The 21,905-nt window shown below is 36.9% G+C and overlaps 1 protein-coding gene across 1 annotated transcript in view; it reads right to left on the bottom strand.

The window, feature by feature from the left end:
- The window catches only part of PTPN1 (protein tyrosine phosphatase non-receptor type 1), a 39,813-nt gene that overhangs the window by 5,834 nt on the left and 12,074 nt on the right, over nucleotides 1–21,905 (bottom strand). The window contains exons 2-7 of the mRNA XM_030462865.1: nucleotides 7,854–7,944; nucleotides 6,067–6,167; nucleotides 4,383–4,481; nucleotides 1,697–1,834; nucleotides 1,293–1,502; nucleotides 432–593 (exon numbers count right to left, since the gene is read on the bottom strand). Coding sequence (XP_030318725.1) covers nucleotides 432–593; nucleotides 1,293–1,502; nucleotides 1,697–1,834; nucleotides 4,383–4,481; nucleotides 6,067–6,167; nucleotides 7,854–7,944 — 801 coding nt within the window. The remainder of the gene's footprint in view (nucleotides 1–431; nucleotides 594–1,292; nucleotides 1,503–1,696; nucleotides 1,835–4,382; nucleotides 4,482–6,066; nucleotides 6,168–7,853; nucleotides 7,945–21,905) is intronic.

Genomic DNA, 21,905 nt, shown 5'->3' with positions numbered 1-21,905 from the left:
GCTAGAAATGCAGGTATTTGAATCTGCTTCTGGAAAATTTAAATAGAACAAAACTGAATCTGTGTTGCTACAGTTCTACTCACAATAAAACAAACTAAAGGGTCTAAATCATAATACTTAAACTTCTGGCATATTAGAAAAATTTTATTATCTGAAACGAAATACAAGGCCCATACAGCCAGTCTGCACCCCTCTTACCCTGCTGAAAAGTACACAAGGACATCTGTTACACTACACTTTTTCTTAAATACAACACCTAAAGGTCTTTACAGATAAGGCATTGCATTTAAGGACTCCATAATATAACATTTTATGGAAGCTGAAGCAAGCACAAAATTTAAAGTTTCTGTTCTGTTCATCCAACGTATTTGCTACAGTTAAAAACAGCACTGCAGCTCACTGTGTGAGACTGTGCAGTCAATGGCACTCACTTGCACTGAAGCATCTCCCATAATGAATTTTGCCCCTTCAATAACAGCTAAGTAGGAGAAACGGAGCTGATCTGCTGTCTGTATGAGTCCCATTCTGTACTTCCTCATTTCCAGGAGAACCTGTTTAACGTCCACAGAAGAAGGATCTTTCCGTTTGTCCATCTGAAGATAAAAATTTGAAACATGCTTTATGTGCTGATGAAATTCAGTGCAATGACTCATTGTGTATTATGGCCTTCAGACTACCCCCCATATTACAGAACTAATAAACTAATAAGAAACTTGTATCAGCAGCTATTTGGTCTTTTAAAAGACAGAGAGGGGAAAATACACTAAGCCAGCATGTACATTTTTCCCTTTTTTGTTTTGAAACTCTAAGTCAGAAAAAATTAAAGGGCATTTTAACTTATGCCTGACTTCTGTGTTATTAGTTGCTCTCACACAGTGACAGAAGTCAAGGGAACTCCAGTTTTCTCATAAGGTCAGAATAATTTCCCCCTGCCTACAGGCGAAGCTGACTCTGTAAAAGGAAACACACTAGATTTATTTTGCATTATTTCAGGATAGGTCACTAAGCAGGCATCTAGTGTGTTGGGATTTTTTTCTTAACCACAAGGGCAAAGCCTGTCTTTGCAAATCACTCTAAAAACTAGACAATGCTTCCCAAGACTTAAAGTGGCCAGTCAGGAATGAGATCTGCCTTGGAACACACTTCCAAACCAGAATATGAGTAAGATAATGGGAAATAGCATGCAGCAATACTTCACAGAACATACCATGGCTCTTTGTAAGCCTACAACAAACCATTCCTCAAAATAACTCTCCAGAAATAGCGTATCATGTGGAGTAAGCAGCTCTTACCAGTAGAAGACATGTATCCACCAAACAAAAAGTTCCTGATCTCCCGATTCCTGCACTACAGTGCACCACAACTGGGCCATGCTCAGGGTTAAGTGAGCGAGACTCTCTCACTTTGAACAGGAAATTCAGGAATGAAGCAGGTGACTCTGGGACACCGAAGTCAGGCCATGTAGTATAATGAAAGTGCAGAATCTCTCTGGTTTCCTGTGCCTGTAAAAAGAGTGTTTAGGAAATCTTTTAGCTCGTCTACATGAATCAGAAGTATTCAAACTGCAGTCGCTACATTGGTGCTCTCATCAGCAAATACAATTAATTACTTGTTTCAAGACCTTGATGAGGAGATGAATCTCACCTCAGAGACAGCAGAACGTGTGTAGGTTTGAGTGTGTAGTTTCTGTACTTACTGTAAGGTTTTCCAATTCTAACTGTCGTACTGTGTAATATGATTTTATATCTTCAGATATCAATGTTAGTTTCAAGTTTGTATCTTCAAAAAACATTTCTTTCTCTTCCTTCCGTGGCCAGTACTGTGCACACTTGATCTAAAACCAAATGGAAGACATTTATGTCACTTATGTCTGTGTAAAAGGCAAGGAATAAGCATCCTTAAGTACATTTCCTTACAAGACAATTTCTTCATTTGCTTTCATTACAAGGAGCACCACTTCTATTGTGAAGAATATCAGCATTTCTTTATGTTGCAGAACTGCATCTTTATTGAATCTTTTGTATGAGTCAAATTATTGACTCTGACTGAACTAATACAAATACCTAGAGATTAAGGGTAGGTTGGTTTAGGTAGAGCCATCTGTTTTCTGCATGTAAGCTGAAAGAGTGGGAAGTTATGGAATCCAACCAAAATCACCAAAGCCACTATTTATTTTAGTTTGTGGCAGAACAAATAGAAAAGATACTGCTGAAATCTGAATTTCAGTCTGCTCTGCATTTTAGTTATTATCCTCATGGCAAGTATTTCAATTTGAAAGTATAACATCAGATGAGATTTCAGGTCAGTACATTCTCTCACCAGAAAAATAAAAAGAGCAGCGAGATAATTCTGATTTTACATGACATAGTTTAAAAGTAAAGTGCCAAACAAAAAACCCTACATTCAGCAAACATTCCCATTACGTACTTCTGGCTGAATTTCAATATTCTCAGTAAAGTTTCCCAGAGCACTTAGTTTTGCAAAGACTGCTACATGCTTAAATGAATCAACCAAGTAGAAAAGTAGCACATTATGCAGTGTGGAGAACACTGAAGCTGAAGAAAATCATCAGCAACAAAAACAGGAAAGTCTGGAAAAGTCAGGAAAGATTCTGACAGTCAAATCTAAGGATAATGTGAGCAGGACTGCTACTTCTGCCACTAAGCACTACTCCTCTGAAATGGGATTATGACCACCATTTGCCCACACCTAAACATGCAATAAGAATGAACTGTTTGACATGGCTCTTTTATTCAAGGACAAATAATACGGCTTTGAAGTTGTAGTGGAAGAACAAGAAAAAAAGGAAGAGCATTCTCAAGACTATTATTATTTCTCCAGGCATTTTAACAAAGACAAAAATCAGTATTCATAGGTAGACTAACACTAGTTTTGCTCAGACTAATTCTAGTTTTTATTGAAAATACAATCTAACTTCTTGGGGTGTAGAATGCAGTTATAATTATTTCTGCTTTTTTCTCTTTTCTGTGTATTGATGTGAGACAGCAACTGGCTTTGTGTCTGATTTTTCCACCAAATGTGTCTGCAAATAATACTTCGTTGAGCTCCACTGTAGGACCACCACTGCTGTTTGCTGAAAAGCGTAAGCAGCCTGCCCTAAGGGACCACAATAATTCATTTTGTTGAAAACTATTGGCAGTGCAGAGAATAAGCAGGAATGGTTGGAACGGAAGAAACTTTAAAAGTATGGTTACTGCATCTCTTTTGAAGATTAAATTCCACTTGCAGTACAAAAAATGCAAAACACTCAAATTATGACTTTATTATTGAAGAGTTTATTAAAATATAGCTCACTGCACAAGAATTTTCCTGATTATATTGAATTTCTTCCTGATTATGCAAAAGAATGTAACACCCAGCTATCACTGGTGGATACCCAACATACCCTTTACCTCTCATACAAAGTGTCTTTATATTGACTACACTGTAACACTACACTTGAAATTGTGCATTTCTACCAGTCCTTAAAATTGCTTTTGTCTCAGATCTGCACAGCTGCTGCTGAGTCCACTTTAAGATGTGGCATTAGCATAGAGGCAGAACTCTGACCTATGGATGCAAACCATGCCTGATGGTTCCATGCCTGTCTTCACCATCAGAAAGGCCACAGCTTTCCCTTCTCAAGAGAGCAGCTACTCCATGTGCCAAAGGAACCAAAACTTTTTATCTACCTGAAGATAAATTACAATAACCCAATTGTTTGTTCTCATGTAAACTTCCTAGAAGTCCTGGACAGAACCTAATCCACTGCATTTCTCCTAGCAAGCAAAGCACTGGTTTAACAGCTGGTTCCACAAGATTATTGCTTAAGATAGATTCCTAAAGTATTTTCAATTGCTCTCCTATTCTCCTCACACTCCCTAATGTCTTTTGTAAAACAATTACTCCAGTGGAGAAATAATGTGCCTAATGATAAACTTAATAATCTGAGTTCTTGCTGCATGGAGGAAAGTTGGAGACAAGGTGCGTCTGTAACTACCTCAAAACCATTTCAGAATGCTTGTGAGTAAACACCTGAGGTAAATGACCTCTGAGAAGTGCAATCTACATACACTGTAAGAAACCTGCATTCAGATACCTGATACCTGAGACCAAATATTCAATTGCATGGAGAATTAGACTGTGCTCATGCCTTGTTTCACCCAAATTCAGAAGAAATTAAGACCTACAATTATGAATTGTAACTTTCTGACTGCATTAGGATCAGCACAGCAGGTATTCAATTTTTGGCATAATTTTAGATAGAACAATTGATGGTTTTCACTCCCTCCTCATTCTTCAGGTTGCTTTTTGTTTTGTTTTTTAAAGAAGAAAAACCAAACATGCAATGAACACATAGCTAGAACTGGATAAATACTTACGGATCCCTTTTCCATCACTCTGTTCAACATGACAACACCACGGCTTTTCTGTTCCCAAACCATCTCCCAGAAGTGACCACAAGTATTTGGCAAAGGTCCCTGCAGAGGCAGAATCCCCAGAAATAAGAATTATTTTCTCTTCAAGTCAGTGCAACATTTCTCAGTAAAAGTTACTGCACTACAAAATAAATCTGAACAAGTAACAAGCAACTTCTTATTTCAGACTATAAAAACCAAAACGAAACAAATGGAATGATACAGCTTTAGGTACTATGTTCCCACTACGAATTTAGCCATGAATGCATGGTTGATGCATAGCAGGAAGAGGCCATCTCATTTGTGAGAGAACCTGGAGTGGAAAACATTGAGAGAATTTTCTTAGGAAAGGTGTACATGTAATAGGGTTATACAGCCTCACTGACTAGGAACAGAACTAACATCTATGTTGAATTATTCTGCAATATACCACTATTATGAATAACATTTGGAAATTACTAAACTGAATGGACATTCAAAAGACTGAAATAATGCCAGATCAGTAACAAATTACATGTTTTCTAGAATCCTCATGAATCTGGTTTGGGACTGAACAAAATTAATTCCTTTTACTATCTACTTACAAAGTAGAGTTCCTTATTTTCTGTTTGTGCTGTATTCCTTTGCTATTCTCTACTCCAAAACCTTTGCTCTGAACTTTAGGCAACACAAAGCAGCATCATTGTACCTCTCCTATTTACTATCTATTGCTTTGCTTAAACAGAACAGCAGGCCAGGGTTCTCAGAAAGAACAACTGGACTCACAGTAAGCCATTCAAATCCATTACATTTTGGATCAGAATAGGTAACTAGCAGCACTTAGCTGAACATACCAGTTCAGCCCTATGATCAAACTCCACTGTCCTAAAAAAGAGTAAAAGCTGTGTGGATAGAATAGTTTTCATACTGAACACTCCATTGTCCACTTGTTTCTTAGAGGCCTTATCTCAATTTTCTAAAACAGGAAAGAAAAGCTGCTGCCTAAAAGTACCGTTCCCAATCTACTATGTAAAGTTTGGGAGGAAGGAGTAAAGATGTTTAACAAGAAGTAAGTGGAAGACCATACTGCTTATATGAAACAGAAGATCAGGTGCAAGAAATTCCCTAGTATATTTTAGCTTATTTCTGCCCCAGACAACATGAGACCTGATTATACTTAAAGCATGCTATTTTAAATGGGGTTTGAACATGTTTAAATTCATGCATATAGTTGTGTAAATGTGAAGCTCTCCCATTAAATGAGGTTCACCTCTGTTCAGAGAATTTATATGGCAACATAAGACTACTGGTCTGAAGCCTTTGTGCTGACCCTCCATGTACAGGTATGACTCATTTCAACCACATTGCTTGTCACAAGCAAACAAGCAGATTTCTAGAAATATATTATCTTCTAGTCTAGATGAGTCTAAAGTCAAATATACAACGTGGCCAAAATATGCTTCAAAAAGTCAGTCAGTGCTGGCAGGAAGCAGAAAGAAATATGTAGCAATTCTGTAAAAATTTTCTATGTAACTTTATATATACATATATGTTTATATAGACTTAACTAGCTTTACAGGAAAGAGCACAAATACAGTAAGGCCAAAGATAACCCACAAAAACCAACTCAAATCACCATATGATTTTATTATCTACTGCCAGCAATTACCTGGGTAAGGATGTAGCTCCTTTGGGCCTCTTCCATTTTTATCAAACTAGCATTGATATAGTCATTGTCACCTTGGTTTAGCTTAATTCGACTGTGATCAACTGCAGCGTAATTAGAAAACACTGGTTAATATACATACAACACAGCACCACCATGCACCACCTCATCAGATGTTAGCATCACAAAAAGACTGAGTTATCCTAAAGAATGAAAAGAGCTTAATGACAGAAGTGTTCACTGGTGCTTGTGACTCTGGAAATACAATATGCAAAAACTGTACTACAGCAGAGCAGCAAATGTAAATTGCACTCCCTCTTCCAAGAATACACTGCAAGAATGGAAATATTTGCATCTCAAGTAATCACAACAGTTAATTAGCAAACTGGATCACACTGACCCACTTGTACAGTTATCAAAGTTATTGTTTTTAAATAATGTAATTACACAACTGCTTATCTTTTGCAGCTTAAACATTCAAACCCAGCTTCTTCAAGGTTGTTAAAGGCTTGCCTAAACATGTATTGGACAGACACTTCTTATTCTTCTAGACATTTAGCTACTTTTCCCAACCCAACTGCACCTTAATGTTCAGAAAGAATGATCAAACTTCATGAACTAGAACAAAAGTAATTTCATTGCTCTTTTGTTAGTTTTAGCTTGCTCCACTTGGAATGAAAAAGAACCAAACAAACCACCAACAAAAAGCCACATTCAAGATTTCCCCCATTTTGCAAGGGCACCAACCAGATTTCAAGCAGTGTTATCTACAGGCAAAAAGGAACCATTTGTTACTCATAACCCCAAATACTAGAAAACTTAGAAAACATTAGAACTGCTTAGTAAAGCAAACTATGTGCAACATTATTGTCCCTAGTCAATTGCCCCAAATCCTTCAGTAACTTTTAGCTAATAAAAGTTTTCTGATATACAATAATACTCATCCTTGAGTAGAAAACAAGATGTTTGTCCAGTGACAGAGCCTACAGCAACTCTGCATGTAAAACAGGCAGCAATGCTGCACCCTTCAAGAGGGAAAGAAGTCCCAGAACAGGCTTTGTCATTTAGTGCAGAGCAGGTAGCTTAGCAAGCCAGCAGTATCTGATATATCAAGTATTATTTGCTGATCATTTAACTACAGTCCTTTACTTCTCTGCTCTGTGTCTTCATCACTGCTGTCTCTCTTGCACCCCAAAAATACAGCATGCAAGACACAGGCAATCTGAATTGTGATTCAGTTCATAGGATTGTGGAAAGACACAGCAGGCTGTAACACTGAACTGAGCTGTGCCTGGAGCAGAGGACACAGGCTCAAAGATGCACTTCCCATAAGAATTCACCAGAATATGTATTTATTAAAATTTCAAGCACTGGTCTCACACATTAACACCTTTGCAAACTTCCCCTTTTCTGTGTTCAAATGATCTTAGGATTTATTTCTAGTAGTCATGTGTTTTACACAAGACTCTTCTTCATCTCTCAGCAGGGACAGACTTATTGCTATACTGACTAGAAGGATGTTCTAGTAGGATACTGCAACAAAGATACCTGCAATTTTCTTAATGCTGCTTCAGCCACCATTCTTCTGTATGCTGCTCTAGTATAATCCTATGGATATAATGGGATCCTGTGACACACATCTCATAACTAAATGTATTAGCAAAAAAACTGTCTTGGATGTATAAGCATGTAACCCTAATCCTGTTCTTAATGCAGAACATCTAGATGTTAGAAGAAGCCTTTAGAAGTAAAAAGTCTGTTACAAACAATGGAAAATAAAGTGTACTTACAGGGGCTGACATCTCTGTACCTATTTCTATTTTTGTTTCTGGGATGTTTGGCCACTTTACATGGAAAATCACTGGCCTCATGCCTGATGTCCTGCAAGAAAAAACACACAAAAGGAAACAAAAAAAAGTTTCAGATATGAATCCATCTACCATTAGCTATTTCAAGACAAATATTCATTTGACTTTACATATGAGAGTTCCAGACAGAAAGCACTTCAGGCTTCAACTTTAGAACTGAATTTAAATTTACCAGAATAACAAAGTAGCATCATTTGCGTGTTAAAATATTACTAGCTTGCATAACAAAGAAAAAGCAGGCATTATGCCTTTAAAATCCCAATGGAGTAGGGTCTCTGGTCCAAAGCACTTTAAGCCATTGTTTCCACTATCAGTAAAACTATCAATTTTACATAGGACTCAGCAGAAACTGAAAAACATTTATTGTGACAGAAAAAACCCATCTATCCCTTGGCAACACACACCTGGAGTAGTGACTTGTCTGAGATCACTTTAATCTTTATCTTGAGTTACCAGCAAGATATCAGAAAGCTGCAAATGGCAAAATTACTTGTATCCACAGGCTCAACTAAAACTCATAACAACTGAAAGAATTAATTTGCTGTAGAACTCATATTTCAGTACCATAATTAAGTTTAAGAAAACCTATGACAGACACTGTGCACATATATGAAATGAACCTAGCCCAAAGGCCACTAAAAATCGTAATTAAAAACAAACTGAGCCAAATTAATGTCCTTTCACTTGATGAAATTAATTTTGCTAAATATAGTTGAAAAAATGAAGTAGAGTTAAATATTAATTATCTGTCCAGATACATTATATAATATATATAACATGGTGTTGATTCACACCCAGTGTGACCACAGAACATGTTTCCATGCACATAAAGTTAATGCATTTGGACGTATAGATCGCTTGCACAGAAAGGTTGGGCTCTCCTCTATTTATGATTTCAAATTAGTTCAGGGTGTGTTTTAAATTGTGGTAGCTTCACAACATCAGAACAGGAAGATTTTATACTAGCAATTCTAATCCCTAAAATACAGGCCAACCCAAACTGCTCTCCAGTTCCTCTCAGTTTTTCATAAAGAATCATGTACAATGCTGAATATTTTTATTCTGTGGGCTATCTACTGCAGCTTGTTACATGTTTATCATTTTTTACCCCATTATTCAGATGTATATCAATTTACACCAAATGCTACATAACAAGGGAAAATTTTTGTTTTATGTATACCTGCTCAAAATTAGTACAGTATTCTGAAATGGCTTCTCACTGAAATAAGCCCTGACATCAGCTGCTGTCTTTTTATAACTTAACACATGGCTGCCAGTATTCCTGCTTATGAAGAATGCAGTCTGGAGAATATGATCTCGACTGCCACAGTCTAATATCTCAAACACGAGGCAGCCAAAATGGGAGTTTTCCTAAGTTTGTCTGTGACACTAGGTTGGTGACCTTTTATTTTGCACTGGTTTATTTTTCTTCTCTACTGGCTGTGCAGGATTGGCAAGAGACAAAACCAAGGAATTAGGAAAAATGGTTTTCTAGATCTCTAGCCACATTTCCCACAGTGCCTACGTATGCTGAAGCAAACACAACCACTCCATCACTTAAGATTTGTAGTTAAAAAAAAAAGTCAACGGCAAAATGAAAACCAAACCAAAAGACCCCTAAGCATTGTTGCTTTAGATATTGGGCTAAATTAGCAGCAGCACTCATCTACAGTTTGCTTTGATGGCATTAGCAAATTTGAAAAGAACTGTCTCCTCTTTTAAAAAAAACAGTTTAAATACTTAAGTGCAGAAATGAAATGATACAAAGATACTGAAGATAAAAATATTATATATATATTTGCACATACATAACTACTTCCAGCCTTAGAGAGCTGGAGATATTAAAATATTTAAGGATCTAAACTGAATTTATTGTTCAGGGCATAGGAGCTGGCTATTACCTTGCTATTAAAAATTACATAATTTTAAAGATGCTACAAAGCCTAAAGGTACTGAAAGAATAAGGGAATTCTAGGAGAAGCATAACTGCCATAGTCACAGAAAAAAATAAATAAGGTACCCATGTATCTTACAGAACCACAGACAACTTAAAGTAAGTGTTTCTGTAGCACATTTTAACAGAAAGGAATAAAATTGTAGTGTGAGTGTTGCGGTAGTAAAATGAGAAACCTAGATATGGCAACAGGTAAGCTGCCTCATATATAAATCCCAATAGTTTATATCTCTTCATTTCTGAAAATAATGAAAATCAGTAAAATAGAAAATCCTGGGGGGGCTGCATGCCTGGACCTCTGCAGTCAAATCCATGTCTCACAAGACTGGGCACACTCTTCTCAGCATGTGGGGTATCGTTTGGGGCTAGTTTTATTTTTTGGCTATAGCCATAGCTAGTACATCTAAAGTGCCAAAAACCCCTCAGATCACTTCAAGGATATGAGGCTGGCTTTAGTGGAAATGAGATGGCCCTCAACAGAGAAAATCAGTGGTGAGAAACAATGAAGTGACAGGGTACACAAAATGGCCACGTTACAGGCTTCCATGTACGTTCCTCAAAAACTCGTTACTGGTTGCTGCAGGAGTCACATAACTGCTGATGATCACTGGTGTCAAGTGTCCTATATCAGAATATGACAATAGTAGTACTACAAGATCTCCATGCTGGAGAAAGAAGACTCATTCAAAGCATCTAAAAATTATGCTATGAAGAACTTTAAGCCAGTGATATCATGAGAACTGAAATTACTGGATGGACACAGGAATTGACACAGTTATGAAACACCTTCTTAAATCACACTCATAGTCATGCTGCAGAGATCTTGTCATTCAAAAAGGAAGCTCGACATTTCACTTAAAAGGTCATGCAATATAAAACTTTAAAGAGGAAGGGCAAGAACTGAAGTCAGTTTTCCAAAGTCAAATGCTTCTGGTTTTGAGCATGAGTCATCATCCCATGGCACTCGACTCCTGGTTCTAAGTCCTGTACCCTGTGCAAATACTCCCCAAAACTTCAGAGGTGGGAAGGGGAAGTCTGCTGAAGCACTGTTCTTCAAATGGAAAGGTCTTGCCCTTGTCAATTTGCAGTAGTGGCTGGAATAAGAAGTTCATTAGTGCTTTACAGGAGAAGGTTGCTCCCAGCTGCATGAATGGGTTCCACTAGGCCTGACAGCATCAGACTTCCTGTCACAAAGAAAGGACACAGAATGCAAGAGCAGATGGCTGTGTTGTTCAGACAAAGCAGTCAGTCCCATGAATACAGCCTTACTTTCTACAGTCCTACAGATGTCTATCAGGAAGAGGTGTTCATTGTGGCCTTCAGCCCCTGTCAAGAGCCTGATTCTGTACCAGAATCCCTGACTCTTCCCTCTGACAGAAACCTAACAGTAGTGATTCATTCTCCAGCTCACAGCCCTTTCTTTCCATTCCTCCAAGTCTTCAAAAAATTACCCTTCATTCAGTCTCCTAACCCCTTACTCCTCTGGAGCCCTAGGTCTGCCAATTCGCCCTTTGCTCCTTAAGTATTTTCAGCAAACTCTTCTGCCTGTCCTAGCCACTGGTACTACAACTGCACTACACTACAGATGCCACTGGAAAACTCTCAGCACAACAGCTCATTTGGCTGTATCTTCTTGTTCAGGCTAAGGAGGAGATTAAGATAGTAAAAAGAGATGTCAAAACCTTCAATTAAGTGTTAGTAAGATCACATGAAGAGGTATTCACATCAGTCACTCAAGCAAACTGCAGTGTTGAATGGATTTGCTTGTCAGTACTTCCAGAAGAAAAACTAAATATCCAGTCTAAAGAGGCCTCCAGATACACCAGAAAGGCTGCTGGAGAACTTTGCAGCAGTCCACAATTTGATCACACAATTCTGTTGCACCATATATTCTGGAGTAGCTCAGACTAAAAGACAATGATACACTGTCATTTTAACAGTTCTGATCCTACAGGAAACAGCAATTGCCAAGATATTATCGTTGGCTACAGAAGTGCACATTAATATACCTACTGAGGCAGTCACATGAAGGAATAATTCACAGCAAGTATATAAAGACTTAAATTAAAAAAGTAATTTTAGCTTAAGAGCTGAACAAAAGAAGAATGCTTCCTCTTAAAGCTAGTACTTAAAAAAAGTTATAACACTGCTGTAAGAGATGGGAGAGTAAAAAAAATTATAGAAAAAATAGCTGCAGTAAAGAGAAAGCTACTTTTTCCTACGATGCCATTACAGGCTGATTTCAGAATGGAAACATCCCTACACTTACATGAGGAGGCAGGGACCTACAGAAGACCACTAGAAAAACATGTAGTACAGAAGGATCCACATTACCCAGCTGCTTTACACAAATAGGAAAAGGTTCTATGTGTAAAGGAACAAACTGAGCAATTGAGAAGCAGTGAAATGACTCTTCAACAAAAGAACCTCACAAAGACATAAAGCATACAGAGATCAACTTAATTCAGCCCACCTGCCAAGGAAGATTGGATTTCTTATCCTGTATTAAACTTTACAAGAGGATATTTGAACAGGAACAAAAAATGAGTATGTAACTTGTAGGTAACAAGGCAGTCACCTAGGATTAGGTAAACAGACATTTGCATCACTTTACATTCATCTTAACAACAAGCTGCAGAATTTTAGCCAGATAAATGAATATGGTAGTATTGATTTCTTATTAATCTCCCTTAAAAAAAGCCACTTGGCTAGCATGCCAAGCTTCTTCCTGAGGTCAAGTAGCATGAGAGAAAGGGACAGGCTTGTTTAAACTTCAACAACACTATTACACGAGTTAAAAAAAAAAAAACAAAACCAAACAAACAACAAACCACTAAAAAAAGCCAAAACACTCACTTGCAACATGGTTTTCCTAGAAAGCCCCTTGCTAATTCAGCACTATGTGGGCAATCTGGAACAGGTTGTAGCAACACAGCGTAAGCAGCACAAGTCAGCTGGGTTGCAGGCACGGAAATAACCCCCCAGGAGAATGTAAGCTTAGCATGATTGTGTTATTAAATCATATCAATGCGTGGGAAAGTGTACTGATTTTTTTTTTTCTGGGCCCACATTTATTGCATCTAGCAGGTATTAGAGATTCTCACTACTCACTGTAGAAACTTAAGAAATACAAAAGTAAATCCTGTAGTACTTTGTTGTATCCACTACATCACAGCAGACATCTGAACACTGGAAATGCTCAATTAAACACTTGCACCTGAATGGTTCTTACAACTTGGGTATGTACATCAAGGGAGAAAGCCACAGACTTGTGTCATCTTCAAATTCCAATGGCTTATTTATTTTGCATGTTGCTAAAATGAAGACACTGGTGTAGAATAAACCACTGCAGTTCTGCAGAACTCAGCTGTTCCGATTCTTGAATTGCTTTGATGTCATTATCTGCCATGAGTAAGAAGTGACTTTTGAATTCTGATTTTTTTGAGGGTTGCAGCTGAGCCAGGGCTCAGGGCAATCAAAGATTTAAACTCTAATATTAGGTTTAAGAATTACATGAGACTTCTCAAATTTCAGTAAGTTCAAAATACAGCTTGTCCTTGAAATTTATGATCCATAACAGAAGTAGTTCAGAGAGCTGGCAGGAACACTCTACTTCTGCTGTTTTTTAGCTGTGTACTCACTGCCAAAACAGGAAACAACTGAATGAAGGGTCAGTATAAAAAAACAAATTTAGTTCCCTTCTTCTTTCTGTCTGTCTATCTCTGTTTTTCTTCCCAGCTATTCAGCCTGCTCCAGAAGTATATCTTAGACATTATGGGAAAGACAGAGACTTCTGAGAAGATGAAATGGCTGCTTCTTGACAGCTGTTGTGCAAAAGAAAAGCTCTGCTATCTGTATCATCAAACAAAGCCAGTGCCAGGAAATAAACCACAGTCTCATTAAAGTGTCAAGAGGTTCTAACTCAGTTACTCTTCTCCTATAACAAAAATAATCACGAAGATGAGATCCAGAGCTTGACTTGTCCAAACATTAGATGTCTCCACATGGAGAGTTTTGGTTTAACTTCATCTCAAATAGACTGGTACATCTGACAGCCCAGTTATCTAAATACCTTCTAGAGGAATTTTGTCTGTGTAACAAATCTAGATCTTATTTTGTTTGCAGTATGGCTACAGAATCAGTTTAATAAAGTGTAATTTCTGGCCTGCAGGGTATTCCAAACTTCATAAACTGGCAACTGTGGTTATAAACATAGTCCTCTTTTCCTAGTTTCCTAATACTTTCATTCTGACATTTCACAAGCCACCTAACAGCATGATAGCTTTTACAGAACTACCATCACAAAAAACCTCCCAAATCCTACAACCAACAGGGTAAAGACCATGTGTGTATACTTTGTAGGCTTCAGGGCAGGTGGGAGGGGGAGAAAAAAAAGACATAATAATTGTAAAGTTTTTGCTGAAAATGAGGGAGGGGTGCTGCATTACCAAGAAATTTTCTATGGTTTAGAAAAACTGCAAATGAGAAGTTGCAAGCTAGAAACAATAGACAAAAGATACCTTTGGAACCACTGCAGATAAATTATAGTTTCTCAAGGGACTCTCCAATCGGAACCACGAAACAACTTCTTATTTATACTCAGAATCCTGTCTTTTAGAGATACTAAATACAGTGTTTCCAACTTTAAAATAAAAAATTAATACTTGCCTTAGTGAAATAATTTTGTAAAAATCCACAATAAACCTCAGATTAAAACCTTCCTCATAGCCATTAAATAGCAGCCAATTGACACTCTATCTCTTGGTAACAAGAGTCCTATTTACTAAAAGATAGCAGGAGGCAATGCCATGTTAACATCATGGTTTAATCTGTAACAGTTTTATCCAAAAGAAGGATGAAGTAATTTTATGTAACAGGCATTTAACCAAGAAAAAACCCACTTCTTTTTTAGTTAAGATAAGCAAGCTAAAATCTAGGTTTTGTTCTGAATTTAACCAGGTAATTTGAAGGATTAAATCCAAAATTAAATTAGTTTTTTACTCTGTTTCAGGACTTATCATCAGGTGGTAGTTCCTTACCCATCAGGACTGACATGGATAGCCTATTCTTGGAGCCCCAAAACCAGGTTATTCTACCAGGTAATAGCTAATTTATCTTCAGAAGATTAAGAAAATGTACTGAAAAAAGGTAGGAAAACAATGAGAATACTTATTCTAGATAAGCACAAACCAGTTGTAAACTTCATTACCATTACAGGTATTACTCAGAACCATCCTTACTCAGATTTAAATCTCACCTTTAAAAAACCCACAACCTTTAAGAACAAGAAAAAAAGGCTTTATAATTGTCAGTCATTTCAAGCAATGTCTTGAAATTAAAAAAAAAATCACTCATGCTTTGTTAATATCGGAAGTTTCTCTTTGGCCAGAAATCAATATTCAGAAAGTGAATCAGTAGAGCCTTCCTGTAAATTGATCTTGGCATGCTGAAACAAGAACATTTAAAATCTTGAAGGAGAAGAATATTCCTATAAACAATCACAGGCACATTTAATAACTTCCCATCCTCTCTCTTTAAATATGATTTGATCTGTACCAGGTACAGGGTATCACAGTGAAAGCAAGGATAAAAAATTGCTAATAATTATGATCCTATTTCCTGTCAGCTGTATGACAACAGCAGTAAGCATTGAAAATCATCACCAGATCCTGTTCTCTTTTCTTACTCCAGGTGTCTACTCTGACAAGTTGTCTCTTTAATTTTGATAAATACAACAAAACTCACCTGGTAACTATGGATTTATGGGTTCTAGGTTAATTTGTTTTTTTTGAGATGGGCTGAGTGTTTTAAAATTATGTCTTTCCTAATGCAATTACAGTTTTTAGTGTCTTGTCATGTATTTAAGACTTAAGAGGTCCTTTAACTAAATGATTGTTTCAGAATTTAATTTGGCCTGATCTGTAAGTTGACACCACTTCCATCACTACCACCACCTTAGTACCCTCATCAGGCAACAGATTCAAGGTCTTACCAGTTAAAAGCTGAATCTTTATGGATTCTTTTTCCTTATCTCCCTGTTGTGAACCCAAAGCATTTATCTGCTTTAAGCCTTTGGTTTTGAACACATCCTGTTCTTCTATTTACTTTGTCACACTGGCATACTGCCCACTAAAAAGAATGTCAATTTTCAGAATATCTGGTATTTTCAGTACTACTGTTAACAGGGCATTTGAGATGCTCCTGAGGTACTGTACTGTACTCATACAGGACAATATAACCTTCTGCCTAAAGAAACAAGCACTTGTTTAGCATCAGATCTACTGTCACTGTTTAGGGCTCTCTAAATCAGCTGGGAGGCTCTGATCATGTTTATGGGACTGTATCTAACAGACCTACAACTACCAAAAAACTCAAAGCATCCATACACAAGTTCTGTGATCTTGATAAGTAATGTAATATTCACCAAGTTTGAAAGCAACCAGCCCTGCATACTAAAGGAGCTGAGGTCTGTCTTCCTACTAAGCCTCTATTAAGGTAGTTTGGTTTTTTTTTTTAAAAGACTTTATTTTAGATTAAAAAATGTACTTCACATTCACTGAACTACAAATGAAACTTGCCTGTGGTATTTGTGTCCTTTCACCTTTTCCTGGAAAGTATATTGACTAAAAGCCAAACAAACAGCACAGCACTTTAGCTGCTAACAAACACCACAGTCATTTCACTCTGAAAAAATATTCTAAAGAAATAAAGGAAGATTTAAAATGTTAGGTATCTTTTTAAAGAAATGTCAACATTTGTGCATTTGTCTTATCAGCAGTTTAAACTTACACAACTGCAGTACTACTGTATTTTTTAAATCCTTTTGTAGACTACATGAGTTAAACACATATAGATTACTAAATGTATCTTTAAAATATTCATCATGTTATCAGCAAACAAGTCCCTACCTGCAGTGAAATATGCTCATCAATAACATAAGCAACTTCTTAAAATAATACAACTTTCAAAGAGAAAAGGGCAGGCTACAATTCCCAAGTGATCTTAATTTTGTCAGGGCAATTTTTAAATTAAGGTATCATATGTGAGATAGAGATCTAATTGTCTAGCACTCACCACAACTAGAAATTAACAAAGAAAAATGAAGTCAGCATTAGAACATTTTTACAAGCCACTGCTCCAAGCTTAAAAGATGCAGTGTCACCAAACCATACGTTTCCACAACGTGGTCCAAACAAGAAACTCATAGAGTCAACCATCCTGATGTGTTTATGAAAGCACAACACAAATCAGAGCTTCCAGCATCCCCAGGCATTTCAGTTGCTATAATGCACACATCACACTCCCTCCTGCCCCAGGGAAAGGCAATTTTGCCTTAAAGAGCACAGGAGATGGCAACACAGACTAAGAGCCCACTACTAAACCAGAGGCCTACCCTGGGAAAGGATCTCAAAGAAAATGACAAGTTAGTTTACACAGCAGTCCCCAAACACAAATAAACTGAGAGCATAACTTCACCAACTCATTAGCTTTTTCTTTTCTCCCTGACACTAATAAGGCAGCATCCATGAAGTATGAGGGATTTTAGTTGGCAGGATGGCCATGAAGTGGCCCTAAGGGACAGGTAAAGTACCTACAATATACCCAAGACCTTAGCAACACCTGTGATGTGGGTGAAACTGCCCTCTATTACAAAATCATCATCTCTCCAAAGCCCATCATTTTGCTTGTCCAATAGGGGTAAAAAAAATTATTTGCCAACCTTTGGGGTATTTTATAGTTCTAATCCTCAAGGCAATCCTAACCAAGTCACAGGAAGAAAAACTGTTTTCTTAAACAGTCTTCTAGTGCTAAAGAAATACAGAGTTTCTGTTTCCAGAGTTTGATTTTACACCCATATATTTAGCAGAACAATTCCTCAGAAATCATCTGCTTTCCCAAATAAGACAACAAGAGTTTTTAACCCTGGATTCAACAAACAGGAACATGCTTTTTACAGTTGTCAGTTTGTTCTGCAAGATTTTTTCCTGTTGTGGATGGATGATGAGGTTCAAATAGAAAAAAAAAAATCATGCATCTCTTTCATAGTGCAATCTCTACATTAAAGGTGTGGTTATCCAGCTTCTAGTGATGAAGAGCAAAGACTGTTTACAAATACTGCTTGAAAACAGGAAATGGATGACCTCAGAGGTTTTGGTGGGTGCTCAAAATGAGTATTAAAAACAAAGTGGAATAAGACATAGCTACATAGAGAATTTGATCAAAAGCAAAAAAATGACTAACGTCACAGAGGTCTTACAGTACTGCATGTGCCTGAAGACAGAAAATCTGAGTTTTTAAAGAGCTCCAGAGTTGTTCTTGTATCAAGATCAACAAGTTCAATAACTTGACTTGGCATCTTACACTACCTCACAGAAACCACAGTCAATGCAATCAGTAACAGGGAGAGCAGGAGACTTCATACACTCCCAGATTATCACCAATTCATTTTTTGTTATGCTGTTAGCATGGCATTAGAATTTGCATGCAAAGGGAAAATACAGGCTGCATAGAATACTGCACACACAGATAATCCTTTGCGAGTTCATTAGAGACTTAAAACTACCAAACATCTTTCTAAACATTTAAAAGGAAAATATGATACATTTTTTCACATCAGTGCTATTGTCCTTTGGCTGCCCTAATGTCAGCTTTTTTGTTGTTCCTGACATTATATTCCAAAATAAACATTTATGTCAACTTGGACTACTAAAACATTAAAGGGTTTCAGTGAGAAAGAGACAGCCCTTTATGCTAGACTAGTGATTCTGATCTACTCTGTTTCTTCCAAATAGCCAGTTGCCCCAGTTAGGGAAGTCATCAGTTGAAGACAGTCAGAAGACACCTCTCTGTTGCTATTATGGATGCTGCTTGTGTTCTCTACGCAGATAAGTTTTCACTTGCAATGCTCAAACTCATTAGGTTTCTAACTTAGGAGTCAATGTTTCTCACTACCATTTTAGGAATCCAACCACTTTGCTGCAATGCTCTTGGGTCGACAGCTGTGTTGGAACAACTATGTATTTCTCCTTTCAGAAGGGAGGCTATTTCTCTGAGCAATTTTTTTAGGCTCTGGTAGGAATGCTTTTGTCTTCCTTGGTCCCTAGAGGCAAGGGAAGAAAATTTTAGATTAGCTTCCCTTCCCCATCATTACTGCTATAGAAAAAAGAAATGTCACTGGAAGCAGACATAATTCAGAGCCACAGAAGCCAGGCCTGCAAATCAGGCCTTTTCTTTATATTTTTGGTGAGAAAGTCTTTCTAAATATAAGAGCACTTTGAGATTAATTGTCAATGGCTTATTTTCCACAATGACACAAAACCAGAGAAGAATACTTTACAACTTCTGCAGTTTGCCTAGGTTTTATTTTCTTGATTTGAGTTGGCCTGAAAGCTTCTTACCATCAGGAAAAACAAAAGTGAAAACAGGATTTTATTAAAACAGGATTAATTTGCAACTGATTTTCTACACCCAACTCTGACCTAAACTCAGATCTTATCTACTGCAATTTAGAGGACAGAGTAAACAAACTACTGCTGTTTTTCTAAGACTTAATTTTTACCTCAAACTAGTTATATATGCCTTTAGAAAGTACAGACTGTTAAAGCAGTTTTAGGCACCAACTTGCCATATGTTATGTTAAAATTAGACTTCTTTTTAAGCAACAAATTTATGCATTAAGTATGTCTATTCAGTACACCCAGATTTTGAGGAATGCTTTTGCTCATCCATTAATCTTTGCAGAATGTAGCAAATAAACCTTATCAGAAAAAATAAACTAGTACAGAATGAAATTTTGAAGTTAATCTTTATAATTTCTCATAGAACTGTAAACACTTTTCAAAAAGTAACTTCCATCAAGCATTGTTTTCCAGATTTGTATTCCAAATCAGTGCAGTTATTTCATAGTCTGCAGAAGTACAGGTACCTGCAAAGATTTTTAGAATTCAGGACAGAATTTATAGTGATTTTTACAGATTCTGTACAATTATCATATCTCAAAGATCAACAGAAAAGCATTTTGAATGCAAGAAGGAGCACACAAAAAAATCTTGTATAATGGAGAAAAGTAACTTTCTTGGAAGGCAATGTATAGTATGCTAGAGAGACTCCATGTGAGCAACCTAAGAGAAAACAGCAATTACTTCATTCCAGAGCTCATGCCTCCCCCCCTCTGAGGAAACTGAATTCAGAGAAGTCATAGATGTGATTTTTATGTAACACATCCCAAAAGCAACCTCAAGTGTTTTGTTGTGTCTGTACATTCACACTTCTTGATTTAAACAGTAACGGACTGGTTTGCACTAGAAAGGTTTATCGTACAGAGTCTGCCACTGTGATAAATACATATTAATACAATTTTAAAAAGTAATAACGTGGGTACCATTGAGAACTACACATTATAAGCTGGCTAAAAATAGTAATTTGAATTCCTAGCTTAGTCAGCTTGGCAGAAACAGCTGTGTTCACTGTAACCTCTAATTAGTTTATATATTATTTAAGTTCCAATGGTTGTTTCCCTCTCAGAAACTTACTAGAGTAGCCTTCAAAGTACAACAGAGTTACCATATCAGACGCAACAGCAACAGATCATTCAGACCTTGGAGACTTACCACTATTTTTTTCTGTAATGTTTCATTTATAAATGCATATATCCTTATTTGATAAGGTAAAGGCAATCTCCTCTCTATCTGGGGCATTCAAAAGAGCTGTCTTGAAAGGAAAAGGTGTTCATAGCTGCTCGTCTGTGAACATGTACTCCTTGTTTAAAGAGCTCTGAACTCTGGTCTCAGTGATCAAGGCACAGATGTGTTCACATGGCTCCTGTATCTCTTCAGCAGCAAGAGCACGACATTCAAACACATTCTTGAAAACAACACACCAGAAATGCCATGAAGGACTTTTGTGAGCTCTCTGTTATAGAACCTGGATATTGGTATTTTGAAGCCATATTTTATAGATTATGGAAGAAATGCATTAGAAATCAAAGGCTTCTTTTAGCCAAGCTGTACATTTAATACAGTATATGTTGGCCAGACAGCCCAAGGTTCCACTACATGACCTGCTGAACACATTGCATTTCATGGGTGAGAATCTTGTTCATTATCCTGAAACACTGAGCAAGTGCAGTCAGAGTCTGAAGCAATTTTTTTTGTTCTCTCATGGCTATGGGGTGTCACTCTGCATAAGTAATTTCATTTATATGGGGTACTCCAATAATCTAAAAGATAAATAAAACTTTCTAATATACGTGGAAATTTTAAAAGAATAGTCACACATATTCAGACTGTATCAGTATTATTTTTGTATTTAGAATATAATGGGACAGGCAGTCATATTTCCAACTGCACAAATTCCATCACAGTTCTTAAAGTTATGAGCTTATATGTAGAGAAGGTACTAAAATGCACAAGAAATAAACAGGCAGGAATTGTTAAATAGGAAGTTATGACCTCTGCATCATGCACTTAAAAAAAAAAATAAGATATCTACATCTTATTTAGTAAACTTAATTTCCTTGAAGATGTTTGTACCATACATTGCTTTATTGGCTTTCTTGAGATGCAATTTTTAACTTAAACTTTGAGAGGATTACAAGATTTATTTACTATCAAGAAACTCTGTTCATTCAAAATCATGAACCATATGTTACAACAGGTACCAGCTCCATACTGTGAGTTTCCCTTCTTCATTCTGCCTCTTCCCTACAAATCAGGGTAAATTTCAGCAAATTCTAATCCATGGCAGAAGAATGCTTCACTCTGTTAGCCATTACTGAGACCATGGGCAATGGAGCTAGATTCATTCTGCCAAACATAATCATTACAATATTACTAAAAGCTTTTTACCTTTCCTAACATAATGAAATTTACATTTAAAGAGATTGTACAATTAACATGATTGCACAAACTATGTTCATGCCTCTGCGGGCAGAAAAGGCCAAAATCAAGCTTTGCTCCTACAACAGAACCAATCAAATAGTCATGCTTTTAGTAGTAAGGTTTTTTCAGCATACTGCCCAA

This window comes from Calypte anna, chromosome 20 (assembly GCF_003957555.1).
Source record: "Calypte anna isolate BGI_N300 chromosome 20, bCalAnn1_v1.p, whole genome shotgun sequence".
In the NCBI taxonomy this organism is placed as follows: Eukaryota; Metazoa; Chordata; class Aves; order Apodiformes; family Trochilidae; genus Calypte; species Calypte anna.
Note: the sequence above shows the minus strand (reverse complement) of the source record. Positions and strands in the feature narration are given on the sequence as shown.